We start from the raw sequence: 27,086 nt of genomic DNA, 5'->3' as shown, positions 1-27,086 counted from the left end.
AGTCACATGGCCGCTTTATCTTTTTGTTTGTCTTGAATCGTTTCCCTGAGTCAAGTTGTTTGACTTTATCCCAGATACACATTTATAGATTTTGAAACAGGACATTGTCATTTCTGATTATTTATAAGAGCCCTGATCAGCTCAGTAGCTGGCATGCATTTCAAAGTTTCTGTAAACGTGTCCATTTACTTAATTATTCTGTTTTCCTGGCATGATTTGAAAAAGACTGAGGCATAAGAAAGATTTATATTTTGACAAATTATAACCATTTTGTTTGTTTGTACATGGATAGACTTGACAGCAGCAGTTAGTTCGATCTAAATCTAAAGTGAAGTAAAGGAACCCAGAGGATAAGCTGCGTTATTGATCTGGAGTTTCTCCACACCGCCTCTCTCGTCTAGTTAATCCACAGGGTCAGTACTAATGACATTGAGGAGCTCCTCTGGCAGTCGGTGCTGCTGCCATTTGCAATTTAGATGGAAGGAAAAGGAAGACGAAGAGGAGGTGGTGTGGCAGAGTGAAAACAAGGAGGGGGAACTGAAGGAAGGATGAAAGGAGTGACGGGGAAAGATGATGGATAAAAAGGTAAAAGTAGACAGCAGGAGGACGGGGGCTTGGCAGGAAAAACAGGAAGAAAATAGAGAATAGAGTGGGTGGATTTGAATGACAGAAAATTTGAATTTCAGCAGGGGGCTCAACACTGTTGGTAAATTATGTTAAGTCTAACATATCAAATTTTGCAACTTTTTTGCTTCATAAGATAGGGTCTAAAAAATGGGTCAACATTTTGAGTAATATGCATACATGCTTTCTCGCAGACATTTTAATGAGATGATTGATACCAAATCTGTACCGTAAACGCTACTTTCAGCTGCTTGTTATCTCAGGTTCACATAAAGACTGGAAACTGGAAAGTGTTGGCCAGGCACGTGACATCACATTGTTTTTTAACAACAAACAAGACTTGTCAGTGATGTTATAATCAGAGCCAGGCTAGCTGTTTCCCTCTGTTTCCAGTCTTCATGCTGAACTAAACCAAGCAACTTCATAATTACCACACGAGTCAAATCAGTGTCTTCATGGAGTGTGTTTCAAAGCGGACATAGACCAAATGTTAAACAGTGAATAGAAAAATTAAAAACAAGTCATACTAAAATGAGATGAAAACACATAAAAAATGTCTCAATCTGAGTGAGGGCTGTATTGATCTTTTCATTCATTTCTCGAATAGAAAGGACATAGGATAAATTCTGTTTCCTACATATTGAACTCTTCATTTAACCAAAGTTTCAGAGACCTTAAGCTAAAAGCTAAAATATCTACAAGAAATCTTTTTTGAGACCTCCAATGGGAGTGCACTGAATTGAAGCAAAGGGTTAACTATGTCACGTTTGTGCAGTAATGTGCTTTTTTTTCTTTTTTGCATTCACCAAAAGAATTCCTGTGGCAAAACAGGAAGCTGCAGAGGGAACGGTTGGCAACCCTTATCTTGAATAGATCCTCTGCTTTCTTCCTCACAAACAATGCCGGTCAGGGGCTGAGGAGGCTCTGGAGGAGCCCCCGTAACAAAGCTCTCAATCAGCCTCGGACATGATCAATGCTCATCATGTAACAGGGAGAGATGTGTTTAGTCACTTGAAAATGACGATGACTCCCAATGATTTGTGGTCCATTGTGTTTTCTCCTCTGTGTGTGTGTGTGTGTGTGGTCCAGGTATTATATAATGTAATATTATATTGTTCTTCCTTATGGGGACCAAAACATAGTCCCTATAATGTAAATCATTAAATGTCGACGTAAAGACAAGTTTAAGTTTAGGGTCAGGTTTAGGTTTAAGGTTAGGTAAAGTTGGTTTCAGTTTTGGTTTAGGCTAGGGTTAAGCAAATAGTAACAATGGTCAAGGTTGTGTGTGTGGTTGTGAGCATGTCTGTATCATCTGTATATCACAAATTAAATTGGCTTTTTGAGGGTTAAGACAAGTGTTCGGGTTAGGCATTTAGTTGTGACAGTTAGGGTTAAGTGCTAGGGAAAGCAATATGTAAATGAGTGTCCTCACAACTATAGAGAGAAGTGTGTGTGTGTGTGTGTGTGTGTGTGTGTGTGTGTGTGTGTGTGTGTGTGTGTGTGTGTGCGTGTGCGTGTGTGTGTGTGCGCGCGTGCGTGCATGCGTGTGTCCAATAACCTGTTTTGGGGTTTCCTGAAAAGTTAACCACACGCTGAAGTCAGACTTCAAGAATCCTATTTCAAAAAGATCATCACAGTTCACTGGCTCTGCGGTCAGACTTTAAAAGCTTATACTGTCCCCATGATGTCATCACCACGGGGCCAACACTACAGCTAATGAGTCAGGAACAGTGAGGAGTCTCAGAATGTAGCCGACAAATCACTCTCTGTCTGTCTCTCCCTGTGGTTAACACACAAACACCAAGGGATCTGCCAACCCACATGATATATTCATGTCTAAAGTTCACGTGAAAAGAAGTGCTTCATTTCGGAGTTAGAGTTACCTCAGTTAAACAAAATAGGTGCTTTGTTCCGTCGTCAGGCTAAATCCTCCCTCAGCAATTACCGTTCACCTTGCAAAGACCTCGGCGAGGAACAGAGCAACTCTCTTTTCTTTTAAAGCCGTCAGTGGAGCATGAAGACGCAGGTGCTCTACACACCATGCTCCTTATTCACCTGACTGTACTGTCAGCTTTGAACAAAAAGTGTCTGCTGGAAACTGAAGCAGGTAATTTGTCCACGTAGAGCATGTGTCACCTTCAGATTTAAATTTCTGTGCAGAATGAATAGATGTCTTCATTTGACATTCGACTGTTTAGCATTTATGAAACTATCGCATTGTCTGTCCTGAACATGTCTGTTTGGACTTGGCTGCTTGCTCGGCCTGTGGTGATGCTGCTTGCAGCTCTTTCTGAAACTGTAAAAATGACCTGCAGTAATTGAGCAGTGGTGAGTGAAGACCAGCTGCTGGACTCAGTACACAGAACCCTGAAATTAATTATCACTTGTCAATGTCATGAACAATGTTTTTGTTGCAATCATCACGTTGATGAGACATATTCAGATTGTATTCATATTGAATGTATCTCATGTCCAAATTAGACGCAACACTTCCTTGGGCCCTCAATGATAAACATGGCAAGTGTGAAGCCAAAAAGAGAAACCGTTCTTGAGATGTACGAGCCACAGACAGACACACAGATAGATGAATTGTGTGACAGGAAAGCAAAGAAGCAAACATGCATAATCAGTTTTTTGTTTAACTCCAAGCTTTGTGTGTGATTCTCACGTGCCACTTTCAGCAATGCATCTTTCCTCCAAATATCATAATTGCCCATTTCAGCCGACTTTAGTCTAGAGATAAATATGAGTCGGATTCATTTAAGATGAGCTTTTGAAATAATTTCTTGTGGGCTATAAGAACATTTATGAAATAAAGATTTACTTTTCCTTATGTCTCAAGAAACTCAAGCAAGTCCAGTTGACCTTTTTTTTGTTGCACTTGGATACACCATGACCTGGATGACTGAGAATCTTCACAGACATTTATCCTTATGTGGTTTTGGAATCACCAGACAAAAGGACTTTAGCCTTTCCAACTCCCGAGACTGGACTTGCAAAATGGGCAGCTGTGGCTTAGGAGGGTCATTTACTAAAAAAAGGCCGGTGGTTCCATCCCACCGGCCCAAGTCTGCATTCCATAGTGTATTTGGGTAGGGTATTGAACCCACAATTGACCGACAGTTTATGAATGGTGGGTGATGGAAAAAAGCATTGTAGCATATAGTGTGCTGAGTGAATTTGTGTGTGAATGGGTGAATGCGAGTTGTACTGTGATAAGGCCATTCACCCTTTACTTGTTCCGGCTGGCTGCATTTATGTGAGACTCCCATATACGACTAAGAGTGCATTGCCTGATGAGCAGCACTGTGAGGTAGCAGCTGGGCACAGAAGTGTTTTGAGCTAATGTCACTTTTTCTTGGTAGAACTTCCCAGACGGCTCTGACTGCTCCATAAAACTTTATATATATGTGCGTGTGTGCAGAACTATGCACACCACCGTGCTGGAAAAATCTCATCGTAATTGTCACTCGAAGCATCTCATCTGCAGAATTGTGAAGTTGTCTGTCAAAGCTGGGTTCAATATTTGCCCTGAGCTGTCCAGCTGTTTCGAGGCAAATCTTCCAGGCAACAAAGGAGATCCTTGAAATAAAATCCAGTTGATCCCCCTCCTCTAGCCTCAGCTTTATGACTCAGTGAAGACAGAGACGCCATCACACTGTAGTCCTGACTCAACTTGTTCTCATTTCCTGTTTAAGGAGGGATGCAGCTTGATCACATTATGAGGCACTAAAACGCCATAAAAGATAGGTTGTGATAAAAACCTGTTTTTCCAGGAAACCGTCTGCGATATATATTTTGTCTGCGTGATGCATGTTTGGGACACTTCCTCTGTCTCGCCGCCACTGTTGCTGTGGTTGTTTACATCAGGGCCAATGGGAGGCTTCCAGACACAAAGGGTCTGACAGTCTATCAGTGGAAGAGGGTAGTTAATATGGGCACGCAACCTCTGTCCCGACCTTGATGCGGGACCATCCATCATCATGGCTTAGAGAAGGGATGAGGTTTACCGAGGACACTTTACTCAGGTTGAAGCCGCGATGTCCTAGTCAGTGTACAGCCTCCATACTGAATTTTGAGGGAGGTGAGAGGAGTGAGAGTTAGGGGTAATATATAACACACCTGCTATAAAAAAAAAAAATGGACAAAAATAATGTAATAATTTGAAATATAAGTAGAAACTGTGATTTTCTCTGTTTGGTGCTGTTAATGGAAGTGACTATAAAGGGTTGCTTGCATATGATAAAACGAGGGCCACAGCAGGAGCTTTGTAAAATTGCTCTGACTCAGACGTGAAACCTGGAGACTTGTTAAAAAAAGGTACGTGTTCTGCAAAAATGCATCAGTCCAAAAATATCCCCACACACAAAGCTGTGAACTTTTTATTTAATTTGGCAGCGGTAGAATCAAAAGAGACACTGTGGCAAACAGGAATCCAAAAGGCTTAAAGAAAAAGGTAAGTGCTTCAAGGTCAAATCTTTCTCCAAACGACACTTGTGCCCTCACATTGAGTTCAAATGTAGGTCATTGAAGTTTAAGGTGAAGGCATATTTAAGGTCAGGTTAGGTCAAGGTTAGAGAAGGTCATCAGGGAGTCAAAATGTTGTTCTATGCAAAGCCCTCTGAGGTCATGGAGACATTTTGTTTGTGTGTTCCTCTACTTATATCTTTGTGAGGACCATTTTAAGCATAGACCCTACAGAGTGATGAGGACATTTTGACCGGCCCTCCCTTTTTTTTGGGGCTGTGTGAGGGTTAAGACTTGGTTTTAGGGTTAGAGTTAGGTATAGGCTAGGGTTAGGGTTGGCATTTAAATTTGATGGTAAAGGTTGTGCTAAGGGGCAAGGGAATATATTCTGTCAATGAGTGACCTCAATAAGACGGTGGTACAAACGTGTGTGTGTGTTCTTTCACTTGAGCATGTTGCACTCTTTGGAGAAGTCTCAAGCTTGAGGTCAATTCAGTACTGCAGATCTAAGAGTGTGGTTTTGGCTGGTGGCGTAAGCAGTGTTCTTTATTTTTCATTCACACACACACACACACACACACACACACACACACACACACACACACACACACATACACACACGCAGGCACACACGCACACACATGCACACAAGCACAGCGTTATTACCCAGAGTCCTCAGCGACAGCCCAAAATGCGCTCTGCTGCCGGAGTGTTCTGTTAGTCACATCAGCACCCAGTGCACGCTCAGCCCAGCTCAGATCATCAGGAATTTCACCGATGGAAAACCTGCTCAGAATTCAGAAAAAGGCTGTGCATACATATAATTGTGATGGAGTGTTCCACCCCCTACTCAACTGTACTTTTTTCTGAGAGAGTACAGTCCCAGGATAAAATGCTGTTTCATCTCACCAGTGTAATTAAGCAAAAAAATGAAATCTACAATACATAGGAAAAGTCCATCTTTCAGTAGCAAATCATGATGGTGGAATTTTGTGGCCCCGTGGTTTCCCTCCTATCATCATGACACACTGCGAGCATTTGAGGCATCAAAGGGCAATCATTTAGAGATGATTACAGGGAATATAGAGTTTATATATACATCTGCATCATACTCAGTAAAATAAGATCTCATTTTATGTATAGTGGCCATCGCTGTGTTCGAGTCAATCATCAAAATAAAATGATGTTACACTTTCTGAACATCTGTTGAGTAAAAATGCCAGAGGCCCCTTTTGGTGACAGACCATTACACAGCTGCCTGATTACTGCATGAATCAGCATCATATTCTGTGGAATCGTCGAACAAACACAGGGTCCGTGCTTCTCTTGTGCAGATGTTTAATTTTGTGTGTCTGCTTTATGTCTATTTTATGTCTGTTTTTGCCAAATTAGAAACAAATGTGATTATGTTGGAGCCACATTAAAAAACCTCATGAACACCGTTTTTGAACTTTCAACACCACCACACACACTGTTACCATCATGTGTCTCCCTTACTGAATATTTGTTGATTGTAGAAATCCCCTTCTTAAGAATGATCAATAATCTAGCATTTGATAAAAAATAAATAAAAAAACAGGACACACCACTGCCTCTAAAATAAAAGCCCTAATGAATCGCAGGTCAAGTCAAACACACGGTTGATTCCCTGCAAAGAACTGTGGGGCTATTTTGCAAACAGGAATTAATCCTTTGAGTCAATGAGCATCAGGACAGAAGAGTAGGCACAGCAGGGCTTGCATTTTCAGCGCCGCTTGACTTTGGATGCCTGTAAAATCAGCGAGACGTAGAATGTTTCGAGACATGCTTATTAGGATGTTTTCATCTCTTGCTTTCCTGTTGCATCAGCCCGCTGAAAGCAAACACTATTTTTTTCCCCCCTAAATGCCAAGTTTATTTCAAAGCAATGCAAGCCTGGACCATCCTGTGGCTGCAGTGTATCAATGTGGATTCCTGATTAGATAAACTGTGAAACCAGTTTGTTAAGTTGCCTCTGTTTGCACTGTGCTTGTGAAAGTTTTTTTTTTCCAGCCAGTTGCAGAGCGGGGATTTGTAACTTTTTCCTATGTTAACAAAACCCTCAGCTGGGACGCCCTCGTCTTCATCAGCAGCGGAGAGGAGGGAGAGGAGGGAATGAGTATAGTTCAGAGCAGGAGATTTTATGATGCCCTGCACCCCCGACTAGACTGGGACCGCAGGGTCATTATACTGTATTTCTTTTCTTGTGTGTTTGTGTTCACATGGGTCAACCTACATGTACACCTTCCACTATAGATCCTGTGCGTGTGTGTCCATGGTTTTGGTATCGGTGCTTTCGAGGTTGTCCGAGTCAGATGCTCGACTTTTCTAGACGGGTCAGGAAAATGTTGAGTGAGCCCATGTGAGAATACAGTAGGAAAATATCACAGGGAGTGAGAACGCGTGTGAATGACGTCAATGCACAACAGAGATGTAAAACAACAAGAATACAAATGTTTCACAATGAAAAACAGGAGGCACACACATAGGAGACATGAACAAAGATGTTGACATGGAAAGAAAATGAGATTCAAGAGCTTTTTGCGATGAAGGCAGATGTCGGTGTTGATGTGCTGTAAAAAAGAATGTATCGCATCTGGTACATCATGTCCAGTGTCCTGGGTGAGCTACCCAGGCATTATATGAGTGTTCCACACACTTTCCCATTGTATGAGAGTCTCATCTGGACCTCTTCATTTGAAACTCCAGAAAATGTGAGGACCCAATTTTCCTGTCCTTAAACAAAAAAACTCTCAAGCAGCATCTTCTAATTGTTTTTTTTAAGCCAGGGCATTTCCCACAGGGTAACAGACATTTGCCTTGTAGGTCATTGTAGTACGAATGGAGAGGATACTGTAGTTACACCTGGAGGAGTGTTTCCCATGTTCTACCTTACATGCAGCTGTAAGGCCACAGCTGTTAGTTTGACGCTGTGCTGAGCATAAAAAATGATATGTACTGTATCGTCACCATTACCACTCCAGTGTCCACTTTAAAGAACCAGTGTTGAACAGTGGTTCACCTCTTGACACTGGCAATTAGTCATCTGAAAACAAAAAACACAGCATGACATGGTGTACTATTGTCCGCGCTTAATAATTCACTGAGCCACAAGCTTTTGTAAACTTCAGCACCAATTAATCTCAAGAAGCTCTTTTGTGTGGGAGCTTAATCGTTCGCTAATTAGCGCATTGCTAACAGACACTCTCAGTGGAAATATACGATTACATAGCCCATCGACAGGCTCAGTAAACAAAGGCTGTTTGCCAAAATGCCAAAGCAGTTGTTGTAAAGCTGGAGAGGGGCGTTAGTGTGTGTGTGTGTGTGCGTGTCTGCAGTCTGTGTGTGAGTGAGAGACAAGGAAAGTGATCTGAAGACGAAGAACTAAGACATAGTGTGATTGTTGGGCACGTTGGGATTTCACTCTACCTCAGAGTGACTGCACGTTAAACTTGTCACCGTGTTGGATGGTGCTGGGTTTCCATTGGCTAGACAGTCTGGAGCAGATGACCTCAGACAGATGGCTCAGCGCGGCAACACTGAGAGGAAGGACACTAAGTGCATTTTCTCTTTACCTAAACTCCAGTTGGAAGTCTGATTTAATGCTACTTCAGTAGTTAGTTTGCAGTTCAACTGTATTTCGAATGGAAATTGACTGCGTATTTATAGTATATAGTGTATCATCCAATCAATCGTATGTATCCAGATAAGTTGACTTTGTAGCAGTTCCACTATACTTCCATGACATTTTACCAGAGGAAGAACCCATTAAATTCCGATGTGTATCCGGACCAGGGGGCGGGTCCACTTTCTTTAGCAGTGAGAGAGAGAGAGGGAGAGGGCACAACATTTTTTGGGGATTCCTCAGAGAATAATTCATGGATCTTGATGAATTAGCTGTTTAGGGCACGAATATTTGTGTGCAATTTGGTGCAGTTTCTAATAAAAATCGGGATCTAATGAATTTAAATGTGGTCTTTAATCATCCTGCTATCTCTCAGACATATATCTTGTGAGGAGAACTGACCCAGGAAGGGCATGCATCCCAACTCCTAATTTAGTTTCACTTGGACTTTGATATAATTGATAAAGTCGAGGCAACAAGACTCATGAGTTCAGAGGAAAAGGGAGGACGACTCACAGAAAAACAATGTACACGATATAATATAGATAGGTGGGATGTCGATTTTTGGGGGCAAATCTGAAACAAGATTTTAAAGTACAGAGGGAAAATGTGTCTTTTTTTGTCTCATCTTCACTCACTGGATATGAGGATTTGCTACCCTGAGTGCAGTTGTACATTTCATTGATAAACTGTGGAGGTAGAGTGATTGATAGAGTACTATGGCTTAGTTTGGATTCCCAGCAAAGGCCCATAGAGCCCCAGTTTTTCCATCTGTGAGACAGGTTACACACAATTTACCAGCGAATATGTGTCTCTTGTCATTGGGTGAATGAATGGGAGTTGAGGTGAACTGCCATGATCAGACTGCTGCCCCCTATAGCGCAACTGAAGCCACTGCATAATTTTCCCACCTGCGGCTTCTTGAAGGAAATTAGAAATTGGTGAAGGGGTGAGAGAGGCGAAAGAAGAGAAGAAAATGCACATCCATCCAATTATGAATCCAGTTGCTCTTCGCTTTCAGTGATGACAATGAAAGACTACGACAGGTCATTTAATCCATGTACATGTGATGATTTAGCATATATTTGTATGTGTTATCAACAATCTTGATAAATGATAACAAGCTGGTGACCCAATCAGATCATGTGTGATCAGCTTTAAAAAAAACAAAAAAACTGACCTGTTAACCTTTTAACTCTGTCTTTCTGTCTATGTCTCTCTTCCTCATCCTTTATCTCTCCCTCCTCCTCCTCCTCCATCCTTTGGAACACATGGTTATTGCCTGCGAGTGGTTGTCATGGTGATCCACCCCGAGGGACTCATCCCAAAACCAAAAGTTCTGCTTGTCTGAAATAGAACCTCCGCCTCTCTCCAGGGGGAAGGGGGCTGATTTGGCACATGGAGGGTGGAGGCAGGGAAGGAGTGGGGGAGTGATAGAGAGAGAGAGTGAGTTTCAGTCAAGGAGTGAGAGATGAAAGAGTGAGGACAGGGAGGAGAGAGAGAGAAGGGGAGAGAATGAGGCAGCGTGCATCCACTCCAACTGGGTCACATCGCGGGAGCATTGCGTAAGCGTAAACACTGCTGCCCCTGTGCTGTGCCCTCAGCACACACACACACGCACGCGCACACACACATAGACACACGCACACAAAACTTGTTTCACTATCCCTGTGGGGGATACAAATTAGCATAATGCATCACTGAGCCCCTGACCCTGACCTAAACCATCACAAATATATGCAAAAAATTTGATTTCACCTGTGGGGCCCTCAAATATTGTCCCCACAGAGACGCAAATCCTCATGGGTTAGTGTGTATCTAGAATTAAGTCCCCACAGGAATACAAAAACAACCCCCCCCCCCCCCCCCCCCAACACAAACACAGACACATACACAATGTGTCTTTCAGTTTTTTTTTACAGCAGTGTAGAGTTTGTCAGATCCTGCGGGGTACCAAGCTGTGGTCCATCTCTCTTCTCCTGTGCCTCTTCTCTCAGTGGATTTGCAATAAGCACATCATGACAGTGGAGTGAACCCTCCTCTCTGTTAGCTGCCAGACCGGACAGCAGCATGACTTAGCACTTCTTCTTCCCCGCTGCAGATCCACAGGAGAGGAGATGACTGTGTGTTTTATAGTGACCGCTAGTTTAAAAAAAAAGCGCAACTGCAACTGCAAATGTATTTAACCTGCCTCACCACATGGGTTTATTCATGCAGCGGATGTGAGGCCTTTAGGGGACTTCACCTCCGATGTGTTAGATACTCCAACAGGTCATTTACACATATGATCATGTCCCCTGTCCATCACTGGAGTATCACTGGATCCCCTTTAACACGCTTCCTGTGGTGGAGCAGGGACAGATTTATATGTGTGTAACAGGAAGGCTTCTAACGTGGCCACATCTCACACCCTCTCTCCCCCCTGTGCACGCTGGGTGTGCTGTTCTCAGGCCCTCGATAGTGCACGGCCTGTTCCCAGCACGCTCTACGCTCCATGCAAGTTTGGATATCTTAACACATATGTAAATACAACACAAATGCAAATGAAGTTCATTTGCGCAGTGCGCTGCGTGCGTGTGCATCGGTAGAGGGTGTGATTGTCTATAAAAGGAACAGCCAAAGCCAGATGTCTAAAATCCTAGTTGGACGGTTTCAAATCCCCCCTTTACACTGAGCGAGGGATGTGTGTGTGTGGTTGTGGTTGTGTGTCTGTGTGCGGTTGTGTGTGATGGGTGTGTTTGTCTGCATGCACGTGCGTGTGTGTGTCTGAGAGGAGAACCTTTCCAATCAGTGAAGGGATGAGAGAGACAGTGACAGACAGACCGATTTCAGACTGAGAGAGAGAGAGAGAGAGAGAGAGAGAGAGAGAGAGAGAGAGAGAGAGAGAGAGAGAGAGAGAGAGAATGAGTGGGAGAGGGAGGGACAGAGATAGAGAGGTAGTGAGAGAGTGACATAGATACAGTCAGAGAGAGTGAGAGAGAGAGGGAGAGTGGCACAGATAGTCAGACATAGAGAGTGAGACTGTGAAAGAGAGAGAGAGAGAGAGAGAAAAAAAGAGAAGGCGAGTGAGTGACAGAAATACAGATAGAGTGACAGAGGGAGAGAGAGAGAGTGACAGAGAGAGAGAGAGGGAGAGAGAGTGTTACAGAGAGAGTCAAAGATAGATAGTGAGAGTGTGACAGAGATACAGAGAGAGAGCTAACGAGAGAGAAAAGGAGAGAGAGTGACAGAAATACAGATAGAGAGAGAATGACAGAGAGAAAGTGACAGAGATGAGAGAGGGAGAGAGAGCGACAGAGATGAGAGAGGGGGAGAGAGTGACAGAGGGAGAGAGGAAGAGAGAGAGAAAGTTACAGACAGAGGGAGGGAGAGAGAGACAGAGAGTCAGTGAGAGTGAGAGAGAGAGGGAGAGTGGCACAGATAGTCAGAGATAGAGAGTGAGACTGTGAAAGAGAGAGAGAGAGAGAAAAAGAGAAGGCGAGAGAGTGACAGAAATAGAGTGACAGAGGGAGAGAGAGTGACACAGAGAGAGAGAGAGAGTGACAGAGGGAAAGAGGAAGAGAGAGAGAGAGAGAGTTACAGACAGATAGAGGGAGAGAGAGAGACATAGAGACAGAGTGAGGGAGAGAGAGAGACATAGAGACAGAGTGAGGGAGAGAGAGAGAAAGTGTGTGACACAGGGAGAAAGAAAGAGAGAGCCAAAGACACGGGGGTGGAGTTATTCCATGGGGGGCGTGGTCGAGCCGCTGCCACTCACTGGCGGTTGCCATGGCGAGCGGGCGGTCCCGACCAGCGGGGCATCCAATGGGAGGCGACGCTGCGTGTGTCGCCATGGTGACGGGGCCGTGCCCGGGGAGGTTGTGATGGGTTGACAGGTGCGTGACAATCCGAGCTCTCTGCAAGCATGTACGCCAAAGGCAAGAGCAGCAACGTGCCGTCCGACAGCCAGGCCCGAGAGAAGTAAGTTTTATTCATGGGGGAGGAAACCGGGGGGAAGGGGGGGAGAGCGCGAGCGGCCAGGGGCAGTCACACACACCGGGCTGCGGGAGGGAGGCAGCGCGCACGGCCGCTCGCTCTCCGCGGCACCCGGGGCTCCGCGCTCCGCCGGCCGGGGAAAGTTGACTGCTCCTCTCCTCTGGAGGAACAGAGACATTTTCTCAGTTTCTCTCTGTCTCTCTGCTTGTTGTCTAATTTCAAATTGTGTTTATTGTTTTGAATTATGAGTCGCCTTGTTGTGTTTGACATGTGCTCATTGTGATACCGCTCCGCCTCAGTTTGAAACTAGACATTCGCGTCGCTCCGTGCGCAATGGAAGAGGCAACTAAAAGTGCGCGTAAACCCAGCGCTCGCTCGGCACGACGTGCTCCGCGGCGTGCCTCCTCCAGCAGGGAGCGTGTGGATCGCCGCTCCGCTGAGTCCAGTCCCCGCCACAGCGGAGGAGATGTGACAGCGGACACTCAGCTGGAGAGCCAGCAACTGTCGCCGTCTCTGTCTCTCAAGAATTGGGCACGTTAGACCAAGATGAACGGGCACCTCTCTTTTTACGCATGAGAAGTAGAAATGCTGGTTGTGGTGTGACAGAGTTTTTGTGTTCCTTCTGTAATCCCTCTCAGATTTTGTACTGTAGATTTAAGATTAAACGTAGTTATAATTTCCAGCCAGGATGTTGTATATATTAGACAAACTATGAATCCACATGTACTAAGACTATCAGGGATCGACAGATCCAAGGTGAATCCGAATCAGGAATTTGATTGATTGTGCTGAGCATAAGTCATACAGTTTATACAAATCATTAACACTAGAAAAAAGATGTTCAATATGAATAGTGTGCATTTGAGCGTTTGTACAGTTTGACCATTTTGAGCCACACAGAGTAAAAAATTGTCTCGGGTCGGTAAAACTGTTTATGTGGCGTGAAGTTTTGTTCTCTGTTGGATGGAAGTGACTCTAAGAAGACCTCCTGTTCAGATGCATGTAACAAACTGCTCATTACTCATTGCTCAGGGGTCAGATGGTCAGCGATGATTGTACAGGAGGAGAATGTGTTTGTATTGATGTGAACAGACCTAAACATTTATGGTTGGTTGCCTTCTCTTGTTGGGATCGCTCCAACTAATAAGTGGATTCGGGGGGGCGGGGGGGCAAGAGAGCTACAAGCTGGGTCTCAATTCAGGGGCCACATCCTTCGGAGGACCCGGTCTATGTAGCCGATGATGGCTGCATCCTGTAGACCATGTCGGCCCAACCGGTGTGAGATGGTCTGGTCTGGAGGAGCCTTCCGGTTGGGACAGTCGCACCGCTGTGACGTTATCGGTCTTCTAATGCAGTACAGCCCCCGAGTGGAGACACTATACATTATGACATAACCAACACAGTGATGATGAAGTAACACCTGGTTGTATTTAACTTGTATGATTCACTTGCGACGGTCCTCTAAGGTCGTGAAAGACCAGATTAATCGTCTCACCTCTACTCACAACTGCCACTGCTCATTTATTGTACCCCTAGAACCCAGTCCATTCATGTTTGTCAACAGTGTGATTGAGTGTTCAGCTCCGTCCCCTGAGCCCCATTCTTTATCCTCAATCGATTTGGATAGGACTGAGCCGTGTGGATCTCTGGCTGCCTCATCGCAGTCACAGGGCCAGAGATGGAGTGCTTCCTTCAGGCTTGGAGGATGCTCTGTGTGAACACATATAAGCGTGTGTGTGTGTGTGAGAGAGAGAGAGTGTGTCTGTTGGAAGCTTTTTGGTTGACTAGTTTGCAGAAGTGTTCGTCAGAGGACCCCTGACAGTTTGCATAGAGGAAGAGACATGCTGTGTTATCATGGCCAATGAGCAGATTACCTGCTGGGTTAAAATATATAATAGGTAGCAATTCTTCATTAAAATGTCTAAAAACAAGTAGACCTGTGTTATATATTTTGTTGCCTTGTGAACTTAAATAATCCGAAATGTTTCCAGCAATGTTCAGATCCAGAGAAATCCCAGATTCTATTCAAGCTATGTTTCATTTTTGGTCACGTGTGAATTGCGCGTACCTGCCTTACCTGCGTTGCTTGTCTCTGCTATAACTTTCCAGGGTAAATGACACATGACAAAGAAAACCACACTGTTAGTTAGCAGTTTTCTCACTCCACTGTTTGTTTCGGTCACTCTTAATGTATCACGGTTATTCGGCCGATTACTAATGTGATTACAACATAAGCTCATTGCCTCATCCGTAAACATGATTTGCACCTGAGGCGAGTCGATTTTCATGGGCAGCTCCGATTAAGCCTGTGCTGCTTCAAGACTTTCATTATTGATTTTATTTGATTTTAAGATTCAGAGACCCCTTGTGGCTGAAGTTGCATATTGTACATTTAAAGCAACCATCTACCTCACAGATGCGATTGTCAGCAACTAGAATCTCATCTTCCAGATCTACTCGAGGGGTTTTACATCAACAGACACCAGCACTTGTGCGATTGAAATACTTATTTGTAATTGAGCATAAGATTGCATCCACAAATAGAGTATATTTATAATAAGTGAACCATCTAGTGGTATCTTTCGATTATTTAGAAGTTTTGTCAGATATAACAGCCATTTGAATGTAATTTCTGTTTCCTAGTGGATTTTGTCCGAGATGTTCATACATGATCCAAGAGCTGCTTCACTGTCTGTGCTGATCTAGACAGAATGTCCATTAGATCAGATTTCTTTCCTGCCGACTCTAACATTTTATATCGTAACGTTTCCTGTAGACCTCCATGTTGTTGCAGATCACTTTGTTATCTGTGTTTACATTTTGATGCAAGGGTGATGTTAACTGCCAGGGCCTCGACAAAAGGGAGGACTGGGGGTGAAGAAAACACCAGATGAAAAGACATTGAACTGCAAAAAAAAAAAAGAAATCCGGGCAAAGGCAGAGTTTCATTTGTCTCTTAACAAGCAGCCTTGTTTATCAGTGGTGTGTATCAGAGAAGCGGAGCGGGCCCAGCGCTGCTGAAGCTTCAGTTGTTTCTCATTTCTGCAGAGCAGCAGGGGATCAGAGAGTGGGAGAGACGGAGGGCAACAACAGATTGAGGCAAAGAAGGAGGAGGGGAGAGAGCGGGACTGAGGGAATTTGCTGGATCATTAGTTTACAGTCTTGTAGTATTGACCTCTGAATGGACCCCCGCAGACGGAGGGCTCTGGCGTCTCGCCCATGTAAATGTAGGGGAACTCTAAATGCAGCTGACCTCTGTGTAGCTCTGTTCAGCCGCCTGTGTGTGTTTGTGTGTGTGTGCGATAAACACCTGATTGTCTGCGATGTGTCCAGGCTACAGAAGCATTCTGGTAACATACTTTTTTTTACCTCAGCAGTCTATATTTCACAAATTCCTAAATGTTATCCGGTGGTTTTTTGCACATTGCACACACTTGGAGATAAAACAACCTGTATGCAGAATCCACTTGGGATTAAACAAAATGAAAGAAGCCTCATTGTCTCTCTACTGTGAAACTGCATCTATATCTACTGGTTCTGTGTCAACAGGCTTTGACTTCTCATCTTCTAAATGTGAGCTGAGCTGTTTTTATGTTGGGTCCTGTAAGTTTACATTAAAACACAATTTAAACGGAATTTAAATCTTTACATTCAGATAAATTTATTAACGATAATTCATGACATTTTTCGATGTTAGATAGATATATTAGAAGAATATTTCATGATCTACCCAAATCAAAAAATGCATAAATACACATAAACAACATGTTGTATCACTTAGTTCTAATTGTCACATATTTCAGGTTGGATTTGTGGTATCTGCCTAGACAGATATTTCTACAAGGATTTGGCTCAAAGTAACATTTCAAAAACTCTAGAAACACTGACATTGTCAGGAGCAGTATATATACCTTATGGGGACCAGAGCGCGGTATTAATGAGGTGAAACGTATTTTTGTGTGTGTGTGTGTGTGTGTGTGTGTGTGTGTGTGTGTGTGTGTGTGTGTGTGTGTGTGTGTGTGTGTGTGTGTGTGTGTGTGTGTGTGTGTGTGTGTGTGTGTGTGTGTGTGTGTGTGTGTCAGGATGTCCGGAAATCGGAAGCAGTTTTTATACATATGTCCCTGTAGTGAACACTGTGAGTCTCAGACCGCAGCACTGTTCAGCCCTTCCTCTCTCCCTCTCCCTCTGACTCTCCTCCTCTCTGTCTCTCTCTCTCTCTCTCTCTCTCTCTCTCTCTCTCTCTCTCTCTCTCTGGCTCTACCTGTGTTACGGTCTGCACTTGATTTTGATTCGTAGTGACACTACACGGCCACTGACTGTGTACTGCAGTTGTTCAACGAGTTTAGGTTTCTAACTGGCAGTTAGCAAACACATTCCACATCAGAACCATGCGGATTGTGGTCCTGAGTGAGTTGCATCGCAGCACATAGTACACATTCCTTTTTTCTTGTGTTTGCAAGTTAATCATGGAACAAACTGTTCCTGAAATCTACACACACACACACACACACACACACACACACACACACACACACACACACACACACATACACACACACACACATACACATACACACACACGCACACAAAGTCTTGCAAGTCCTTTCACTTTCCTCCATTTCTGTCACAGACTCACACGGCACACGCCTGTTTTTATTGTCAGTGGTTTTGGTTTTCTAGATAGTACAGCCTGTGTGTTATTTGTTCTCCACAAATCATATTAACACACACAAACTGTAAACTCACAGCTGTGAAAAGTCCATCTGTCTTTAAGTGTCATTGTGGCTCAGGTGGCAACCATCAGTCTGGTCGGTTATAAGTTTTCTAGTGCGTGAGGATCATCATCATTCTGCACACATACATATACACACACACACACACACACACGCACACACACACACACACACACACACACACACACACACACACACACACATACACACACGCATATCTGCTCCTGAACCTAGACACCTCAGAATCTTGCCAGAAGGCTGCCAATGCAGCATTGCGCAGACTGAGGCAAAGCAATGCATGCTGGGAGTGTTTATATCCGACAGAAGCAGTTCAGGCTGCCACTCTGGCTCTGACAGTGAGTCACATTACAGGAGAACTACCCTAAAAACGGAGCGGTATCTCTCTCACACACACACACACACATGCACATCCTCTCAGTGACTTGTATCAAATGGGCAGGGAATCTGATTATGTCCGTGTCAGCTTCGACCTGATGAACGTAATTGACGAGTTGTTTTTTGTTGCTGCATTTCAGTTCACATATGAAATGAAATGCACGCTCATTAGTAGAGAGAGAAAGGAGGAGCATTTGGTAGAGCGTGAACACGAGGATGAAGCCAGAGGACAAACATATGCTGCCGGTCAGCTGAGGTAAATTGAGGGGCTGAGTACAGAAAATGAGCTTCGAAACTTGAATGATGGAAAACTAATTGATTATTTACTTCAACAATAAGAGAGGTTAAAAAATGAGGACGGAATGGGAGAAAGCGCAAAAATGGAAAGACTATCCTTGTGTCCATGTAAAAGTGATGTCCTGCAGGACCTCATGTTCCAATGCTCCATGGTGTCAGGGTGTCAGATCATTGCACTCTGCACACATATCTGTCTGTGGATCACTAATGGAGCTTGGACCTGCATTGTTTGGTCCGGACCTTCGGATTTTTCAGTTTATTCCAAACTAAGAAAATAGCACCTTGGACCATTAGATCAAACTTAAGTCCAACCAAACGGGTGATCCAGTTCATTTCTAGTGTGAAAACACTTTTTGAAGAGGACTGTCGCACCATTTCCAGGAAGTTGAGACAGTGTTAAAAAGCAGAAGAAGATATAGAACCATTAGCCGCTCTCTGGGCCGCTTGGGCATCGTCCTTCTTTTTTTGGGGGCTCATACGCAGCCAACGGATGTGTCTTCAGCCCACTTTGGTTATGCACCAGCTGCTGAATTGCTTTGCCATTGACAATATAATATTTGAAAGACGAGGCCATATTGTAATTTGGTGAGACTGGAAGTAATTCCATAATGATTTTACATCAGGAAAATACTACCACCCACCAAATTGACAACATGCTAACCATAAAATGACAGACACGCAATCATTGTTAATTGTTAAGTGTACGAAGTAGACACAGTAGACGCAGCGCACATATAGGTGATGACCATAGGACTCACGTTTTGTCCACTCCCTAAATTGCAAAGTGAAACCGAAACTAACCGGATCAAATGTAAACAAAGACATGATTGGTTCAGACTTTCAGGTTTGAAAATGGCCTTAAACTGGGACTATCCTTCACCTGAAAAGTGGGAAACCTCTCAACCCACACATACACAAATTGGTAAGAGCCAAATTGGGTGTGAGCTGTAAGTCGACAGAGAACAATAAAAAAATGTGTGTGTGTTTGTGTGTATCTGCGTTTTGCTGCTCTGGGTCAATAGAGCTCCCACTACATGTCTGAGTCTGTAAGCCCATCTGAGCCGTCTGCTTACAACATTTCCCCCATATGTTTCATCCCTCAAAATCAACCTCCATCTGTCTGTCACGCTGACTGTGTGTCTGTGAACTACAACATCCAGTGATCATTATACAGCTATTAGCCTCTCCAGCTCTCACGGGACACTTGTGAACAAGTGTGAGGACCCGGAGAACTGTCACCGCGCTCCTTTGTCACCGTCGTCAACGCAGTGAAAGATATCGACTCAAAACTGCCGTCAGTGCATTTAATCCTCACAGCAGTTTAGATTAGCATCAGTCTGGGATTACAAGACAAGCAGAGAAGAAATGGGGTATACACAGCTGTCTCTGTAAAAAAAAAAACGAAGAAGTGATGAGGACAGATTGACAAGGCTCTGATATAAAACACTTTTTAACCTGCAAACACAAAGAGGCTGTTAAAAGTCGTCTTTTATCTGCTGGCATCCCTCCTAGTCCCTCTCTTATCCCCGCTGCCAGAGATGTAACTTACCACAGAACAACTATCAAAGCAGCAGCCTCTTATTGAGCTGTGCGCAGCGACAGAAGACAGCCTCTGATCGACTTGGCGGGGGAAGAAGAGGGGTGACGTGTCAATCAACATACGTTTCCCTGTAGAGGGCACCCTCACAGGACGCTTTGGGGTCCTTGGGAAAAGATCGATGTGACAAAAGGCCTCTGTTGGCATCAGATAGCATGTGGGAAAAGGAGGGGGGGGCGAGGAAGAGAGGGCACAGCACCCGTGAAGACTTTTATCAGTCCCCTCAAAAGATGCAGGGTACGGATGAGTGAGTTTATCACCCAGTGCTGGTCCCTCAGGACCCGATGTGTCCCAGAATGCTTCGGTTTTAATTAGAAACACATCATCTTTCTCTCTTCTCTTCTTTTCTCTTCTCTTTTCCTCTCTTCCTCTCCTCTCCTCTCTGTAGAAGTTAGTGTATCAGTTAGAGCCTGACTCGTATATCGGTTGGCAATTAACATCGGCCGGTATTAGCCTTTCACTGACAAATTGGTATTGGTGTAAGCACACTTTGCTCTTTTATTATACAGAATGAAAAGTGCAGAAAGATATTTTATATTTATGTTAAAATGTTATATAAAATCTATTTTCTTAATTAAAGTTCTTAATATTCGGTTGTTTTTGTGTTTCCTCCCCCCCCCCCCCTTAGGTAGGTTTATGGTTAAACTGTAAGATATTAAGGCTCAATCTCATTTCCAATTACTGTTATTTCTATATATATATATATATTCATATATATCATCATCATCAAAAAAATGTGTATTGGAAAATGTATATTCTCTATTGGCATCAGCAGCCCAAAATCCATATAATACAGGCTTTAGTCAGAGATTTGTCTTTGGGATTGAGACTCTGACATGTTGGCAGTGAAGGATTTAGATCAGTGCTCTGTGGATGAGTGGGAGACATGATGCAGACGGAGCGGGGGGGGTGGGGGGGGGGGGGGGTATGCTTTGCTGACCATGAGTGCAAACTACATCCACGCTGTCAGGCTTCTCTCATGTTGTTAGTGGTAGCACTTGTGGTTTTGTCAGGAAGTTCTTTCTTGCCCCTGGTGACACCAAATATGCACAGCTTTTCTCCGGACCACAGCTCGGTGGGGATGCTCTCTCTCTCTCTCTCTCTCTCTCTCTCTCTCTCACTCCTCTCAGAGCGTTTCCTGTAACCTGAGAGCTCCAGGCAAAAGTAGATGGTGGAAACAACACTCGCTGTTTATATAGGGCTCAGCCGAGGAGTGCTTTTACATTTGAAGCCTGACAGTTTCGTTTGTCATTATTCATTTATCTTCCTCATTTGTTCCTCACCTGTCCAGCTGTGGTCCAGCTGTGTCTCTATTTGTGATTGTGTGTGTGTGTGTGTGTTGATGTGTGCTCTGTCACCCTCACTTTTCCAGTAAGCTCACGTGGTCTCTAGTGTAACTTGCACTGCTGTCCTGTCACAGTGTAACTGCGGATGCTGCCGTGCCTCCCCTGCCTGCTGAGTGTGGTGGAGGTTGGTTGGAGGCCTCTCTGCTGATATTCCTCCATCATTGATATGCAAGCTGCATCGCACAGGCGCTAGCGCAAGGTTAAGCATGCGTGACGGCCAGGCTTAGGAACTGCTTCAGACACTTTCTCTCTCTCTCTCTCTCTCTCTCTCTCTCTCTCTCTCTCTCTCTCTCTCTCTCTGTCTCTCTCCCCCCCTCTCTCTCTCCCCCCCCTCTCTCTCTCTCTCTCTCCTGCAAACACAAACACACATTTCTCTTACTGTGCTGCATTGCCTTTCTTTATACTGTATCTCTTTGTCTCAATTGTCCCTCGACTGTTTTGTGAAGTTCAGTCAGACTTCTTGTCTTTAATTTTACATAGATGTACTGTCTTCACATGACCTCGTACAGGCTTCCCTGTCCACTGATCCCTATAAAGTCCACAGAGACATTTTCTCCCATCTGAATGCATGGCGGTATTCTCCCTCAGTTAGGATTTATATCGCTGACACAGAGTTCCTGACTTTTTAAGGTCCACTTGATACAATTTCTTAACCATATGAATGTGCATGTGCTGAGCAGGACAACAGTGAGACAGCTGAGCAGGATGGCTACAGTCATGGAATATGACAGTACATGTTATATGTTGGGCTTGGTAAAGAAATGATGAGGATAATTATGAAAATACTGTCATTGAATAGGTGTTTTCTAATGTGACATATTTGTGTTTTTATATTTGTCAGTATTTATTCTTGTCTTAAATGTGTGTGTGGATTAATTGTCTGCGATCATCATTGGCAATATCACAACCTTAAATATATATCAATACATTGCTTTTGCATTTGGTCAAGCATGGTAAGGATGATAATACATCATTGGTTTTAATGTTCTACCTCAGATTAGTAAAAATGCTGTAAAAATCTGCTAAAATAATTATTTTAACTCGAAAAAATAATTATTTGACATTAATTGTGATAATTATCAATCAACTGATACAGAAGCTTTTTTTCTTTAACGCTTTCGCTTTTGTTTTCTCTGAGTTTTCGCCGTTGATACATTTTACTGCTAATTTATACAACTTCATGTTGCAGAAAAGATACATTATTGTAAATGGTTTGTCATTTATTTATACTTAGTCCCCAGCTACTGTGCAAGCCTTAATAGCCTCACATTCTTTTGCAAATTGCTCTAGATTGCCTTCAACTGTATGAGTTTTTTCCCCGTTTTTTTTTATCTCATCTGCAAGCTTTGTTGTTCAAGAAGAATAGAGGCCTATTAGAGGCCCATAGAAAGAAATTCTAATCCTATAAGATTAGAGCAGTACAGTCCTCTTAGTCGTCTCCTTCTCCCTCTGGTTTTATTGGAGTTGCGGCTGATTGTGGAATGTTGCATTGTGTGAGCTGAACAATGATGGTGTGCCGCTGGACGGTCTGAGAGAGGGCAGGGTCCTGGTCCGTCACATTCCAGGTCCCTTATACAGTATACGACAGGGAGACGTCAGCGGAGCTCATTTAGGGAGGGCAGCAGGGAAGTACCTTAGCATTCCGGTGTCAAGTGAGGGTAAAGAAGGAGAGGATATGTGTAAGAGAGAAAGGAAGGCTCGTCCTGCTGAATGAAACTGTGCATAAGAATCATGCTTGTGGCTCTGAGCTCGTGAAATAGAAATGTTGGGCAGACGACTTAATGGCTAAAAGACTAAAAGTTTAAAACAGGTTATAAGTCAGTTCAAGACAGAGTGCTCAATCCTGGTGAAAGATAAAAAAAGAAAGTAGAGCAGAGTAAAAGACACTGGAAATATGATTAGATAAAATAATGACACTAACCAAAATGTGAGATAGAATCAAAGGCAAGACAAAACGGAAGGACTTTAAATTATAAAATTATGAGGGCGACATGATTTAATATAGGAAAGGCGAGTATTCCAGAGGTTTGGGAGCACCAGCAGATAAAGCCTCCTTCAGCTTTTTGACGAGAATGGGGAACTGAAAAATAAAAATGGACACAGACTCCAGTTTCAGCAAGTGAAGCCAATGCAGTAGCAAATAACCAACAGAGGGCGATTCCACAGGTTGCAAAAAGTCAGGGTCTTTGGAAGTCAATGAAAAAATTACTCAAATTCTCACTTGATTTGTCAAGTCAGTAAACATTTCCCAAGCAGTTTATAGTCTCAATCACTTTTTTCGAGTCGTCTTCAACACAGCATGATGTTCATTAAGTAAATTATGGTCTAATATAGAAAATAGATGATAAAGCATCTCGACATGTTGTGGGATTGACAGCTAGTACTGTCAAATGGGATGCAAGGCTCAGGCTCAGGTGGGTGTGTAGTGTGTGTAGTGTTAAAACCCCCGAAATTGGTGTCTTGAAAACAGCTGCTGACAAACAAATGGGAGCTGAATTGAAAGGAGCTGTTTAGAGGATGACCTATAGTGATCTGCGGGCAGAATATTAGGGGATAAAATCAGTGAAATGTATATTTGATCAACCCTCTTTCACGGAAATTGGGTGCAGCCCGTCAGTCATCGGCCGGATTTATTTTGTGCACGGTGCACTGTGCACAAAATAGAGCTGTTTTACTCTATGCAATAGCTCAGTTAATGTCCAAACCCTCATCTTCCTGAAACTGTGGACTTGAAAAGAATACAGTAATTAGCTTCACACGATCACTGAACGTTGTCATCGAGCTGAAGGTTTCCTATGTAAACAGCAGTTTGATATTCTGTGCTTTATGGCTGTGTTGCATTCAAGATTTACTGTAATAGCTTGTAGAGAAAGTTGAACAAGGAAAACACTCCTAAAAATCATTGGTGTTCTTTCAGCTGTGAAATTAAACAAACTCCCCACGAGAGGTGACTCAATCCAGACAAATCAAAGCCAATGAAATGGAACTCAAATTAAGAAAGTGATGGATTTGCCTTTTCTATCCACTTTTCTAAGACTTTTTGGAAAATGTTACTTGAACTGAAACTTGTATGTCAATGATGGATTAAAATGTAAAAGGCTGGAGAGTTTCTCAGTTAGCGTGTTGGTAAACAGTGAGCATCATGCTCTCTCACCGCCTCTCTGTTTCTCCCTCTCTCTGATAAGCTGGCATTTCCTGTTATCTCAGCCCTGGGTATTGTTGTCTGCTCTGCGAGACAGTGTAGTCTTCGCACTGCTGACAGAACAAGAACTGTTTCACTTTGTCTTGTTGTGTCTGTATCAGACGGGAGGATGCTTCCTTTTTATTGTATTGTCTCTTCGAGTCTTAATAGCGGCTGCACTAATTTGCTGTTTAGGATGTGAGTGGGAGAGTGAATCCTGCCAGAGCTGCCTACAGTCAGTCAGCCTGTATATTGTCTCACAGCAGGGTTTCTTAACTCATGCAGGATTCGAAACTTTTCTCAGTTCGTGACGTAGATTCTCTCAACTAAATTCGTGCAAAAACATCAATTACATTTATGGGACCTTGCAGAAATCAATCGCTATACTCCAGACCCCGGGACAAGATGACATCATCTTCAACAAAACCAAGCTGTGAATGGCAAATACCCTGAATTAAAGAAATTAAAATAATTCTTACTGCATCACACAGTGAGGCAAAACCTTGGGGTCAACATGTCTAAGTATGGAGCAGAACCACTGAATGTAAAATTACATCCAGTTAAATATTATTAATTTAATTGCCAAACTTGTCAGTGATATAAAGCAGGAATCTGAACAAAAACTGGAAAGCAGACTTGATGTGAAGGATCTAGTCAACTAAAACTATGCTCATAATAAATATATAATAAAATAATAAAAATACTCAAGAGCTGAACAATTAGTCATTTACTTGAAGTATCAAGTAACCTTAAGAGGATTTGTCATACAAATACCTGATTAGAGATCCTCCCTTATATTCCAACATTACTGATTTTGATTCCTGAACTCAAAGTACTGATCACATACAATGCAACTGCTTTTAACGAGGTAATTATTTAAACTGTAACATTACTGGTGGCTGAAAAATGGAAACAAAAATTCAATCGGTTACACATAAATTACGTTTTTTTGGTTAGTTTGTTCAATTCATAATTTATAAAGTTATATTATCATACTTGATAACTTTAATATGATAAAGAGTTTTCTTTTATTTCTTTTTTAAGCTGAAACCACATCAGGTCTTTATATGTTTGTATGTTCACACACAATATCTGCTGAATTAGTGTTATCCAGTCATATCCCTGTTAAACTGAGCTCATTATACATTTCTTTGGATGATATAGTAGCTCAGCCATCAGCTGCATTAAACACTCATCTCAATTATTGTGCTCTTTGAATTAGTTACAATCAGAAACCATGAACACATATTAATTCCGTTACATTTAGTTTACCCTGTTTGACTTCGGGTCAATGGGCCAGAAAATGTGACGGTGACCAGTTTTTGGGTGGAGCCGTCATGGGAACACAGTGTGCGCTGTGCTCACAACACCGGGTGGAGGTTGAAAGCTACAGTTTGACTTGTGGTCACGGTATCTTGATAAGTTGGCTGCTATCAGTCGCTGTACTGTAGCTCGGGTTTCTGAATGTTGTTTTTCCTTCTCTCTCATACATTATTCTCCTTCCTCGTTAAAGATCAAACCAGCACATTAGTCACTTGGAGTTTATTCAGTGATTGGTCAGTCAACAAAAATCAAATAAGAATGGGATTTCCTCTGCTTTTACATCACTGGGAATGAGATGCCAACGATATTATGTTTTGGAACAAATGGCTGAAAAATACCAACTGTAACAAAAGCTAAACATTTTGCATCTCAAACTACTTCTAACTCAAAACATTATAATCTTTATCCTTCAAAAGGAACAGTATGTCTCTCAAGAGCCTGTGTTCCAGCTTTCATCTTCCCCTCGTATTGGACTGTCCCAAGGCGGAGGATGGGGGAGTAGAGGATTGTGGGATCTCGACTTAATGAAAGGTAAACACAAGGTCGACTCTGAGGTGAGCCAAAGAATTCAGGACTCTTCCTCTCCGTCAGGATATGAGCTTCATTCTTCTGACTCGTACACGCATGACATTTCATCTTTTCAACTGGCAAATTCCTCTCTTCGCAGGAGGAATGTAGAGAGAGAGACGCTTTGCCTTTTTTTTTTTATCCTTATGTGCAGTTTTACCTCTTTTATTAAGTGGCAGAATATGAGAAGCATTTCCTCCAGGTGTTGGTATCAGCTTATAACAGAGAGTATACTGTCATGCTGTGTATGTCAACAAGTGCCAATAACTCACATCATGGCATTTATCCGCCACCTGCATATTGTCAAAGATTTTATTTGTGCTACTGGATCAGCCTCTCAAACAAGGTTCCTGAAGTCGGCCAGCGCTCTTCAACCCGACTGTTCTTAGCCAGGCCACACCGCTCTTTGCCAAGCCGGTGCTGGAGGCCTGTCACCTAGCCAGAGCTCCACTAAGGATTCTACTATGTGTTGTAGAAGGGAGAGGGATAAAGGCCACGACAAACATTTTCTCAGCAAAGCAGCATGTGAGACGAATCTGTGAACATGAGCAGATAAAACGCAGTTTATCTAACTACGCGTGTCTCTCCTCGGGCTGTTTAAAACGCAGACACGAGCTTTGTTCAACTTTGAGTCTCAGCTACGCACTGAAGCTTCAACAAAAGTCTGAGCAGAGTCCGGTCAGCGTCAGAGAGAATCTACTTTATGTGAGCATATCCATTCAAGTGCTTTGCCTTTAGCAGGAGCCATTAGAGGGAGACCCCAGGGGTTGCTGTGGAAGGGTAATGGAGAATATAGATTTAACTTGTGACCATCAGCAAAAATACCAATTAGAAATGCATCAGCGCGCGTCCAGCGATAGACCCACAGCGTACCGCCATGTTGGGGATTAATTGAAGGCATGTATTTGATTGAGAAGTTGAAGGAGCCTAATGGAAG

The 27,086-nt window shown here is 43.2% G+C and overlaps 1 protein-coding gene across 1 annotated transcript in view; it reads left to right on the top strand.

Annotated features, from left to right (window-relative positions):
• The first annotated feature begins 12,572 nt into the window (after positions 1-12,572).
• LOC128438639 (single-stranded DNA-binding protein 2) overlaps positions 12,573-27,086 on the top strand; it is a 55,881-nt gene continuing 41,367 nt past the window's right edge. The window contains exon 1 of the mRNA XM_053421249.1: positions 12,573-12,694. Coding sequence (XP_053277224.1) covers positions 12,639-12,694 — 56 coding nt within the window. The 5' untranslated portion in view covers positions 12,573-12,638. The remainder of the gene's footprint in view (positions 12,695-27,086) is intronic.

The sequence above is a fragment of the Pleuronectes platessa genome, chromosome 4 (genome assembly GCF_947347685.1).
Source record: "Pleuronectes platessa chromosome 4, fPlePla1.1, whole genome shotgun sequence".
In the NCBI taxonomy this organism is placed as follows: domain Eukaryota; kingdom Metazoa; phylum Chordata; class Actinopteri; order Pleuronectiformes; family Pleuronectidae; genus Pleuronectes; species Pleuronectes platessa.
The sequence above is the reverse complement of the archived record's forward strand: the minus strand, read 5'-3'. Positions and strand labels throughout refer to the sequence as shown.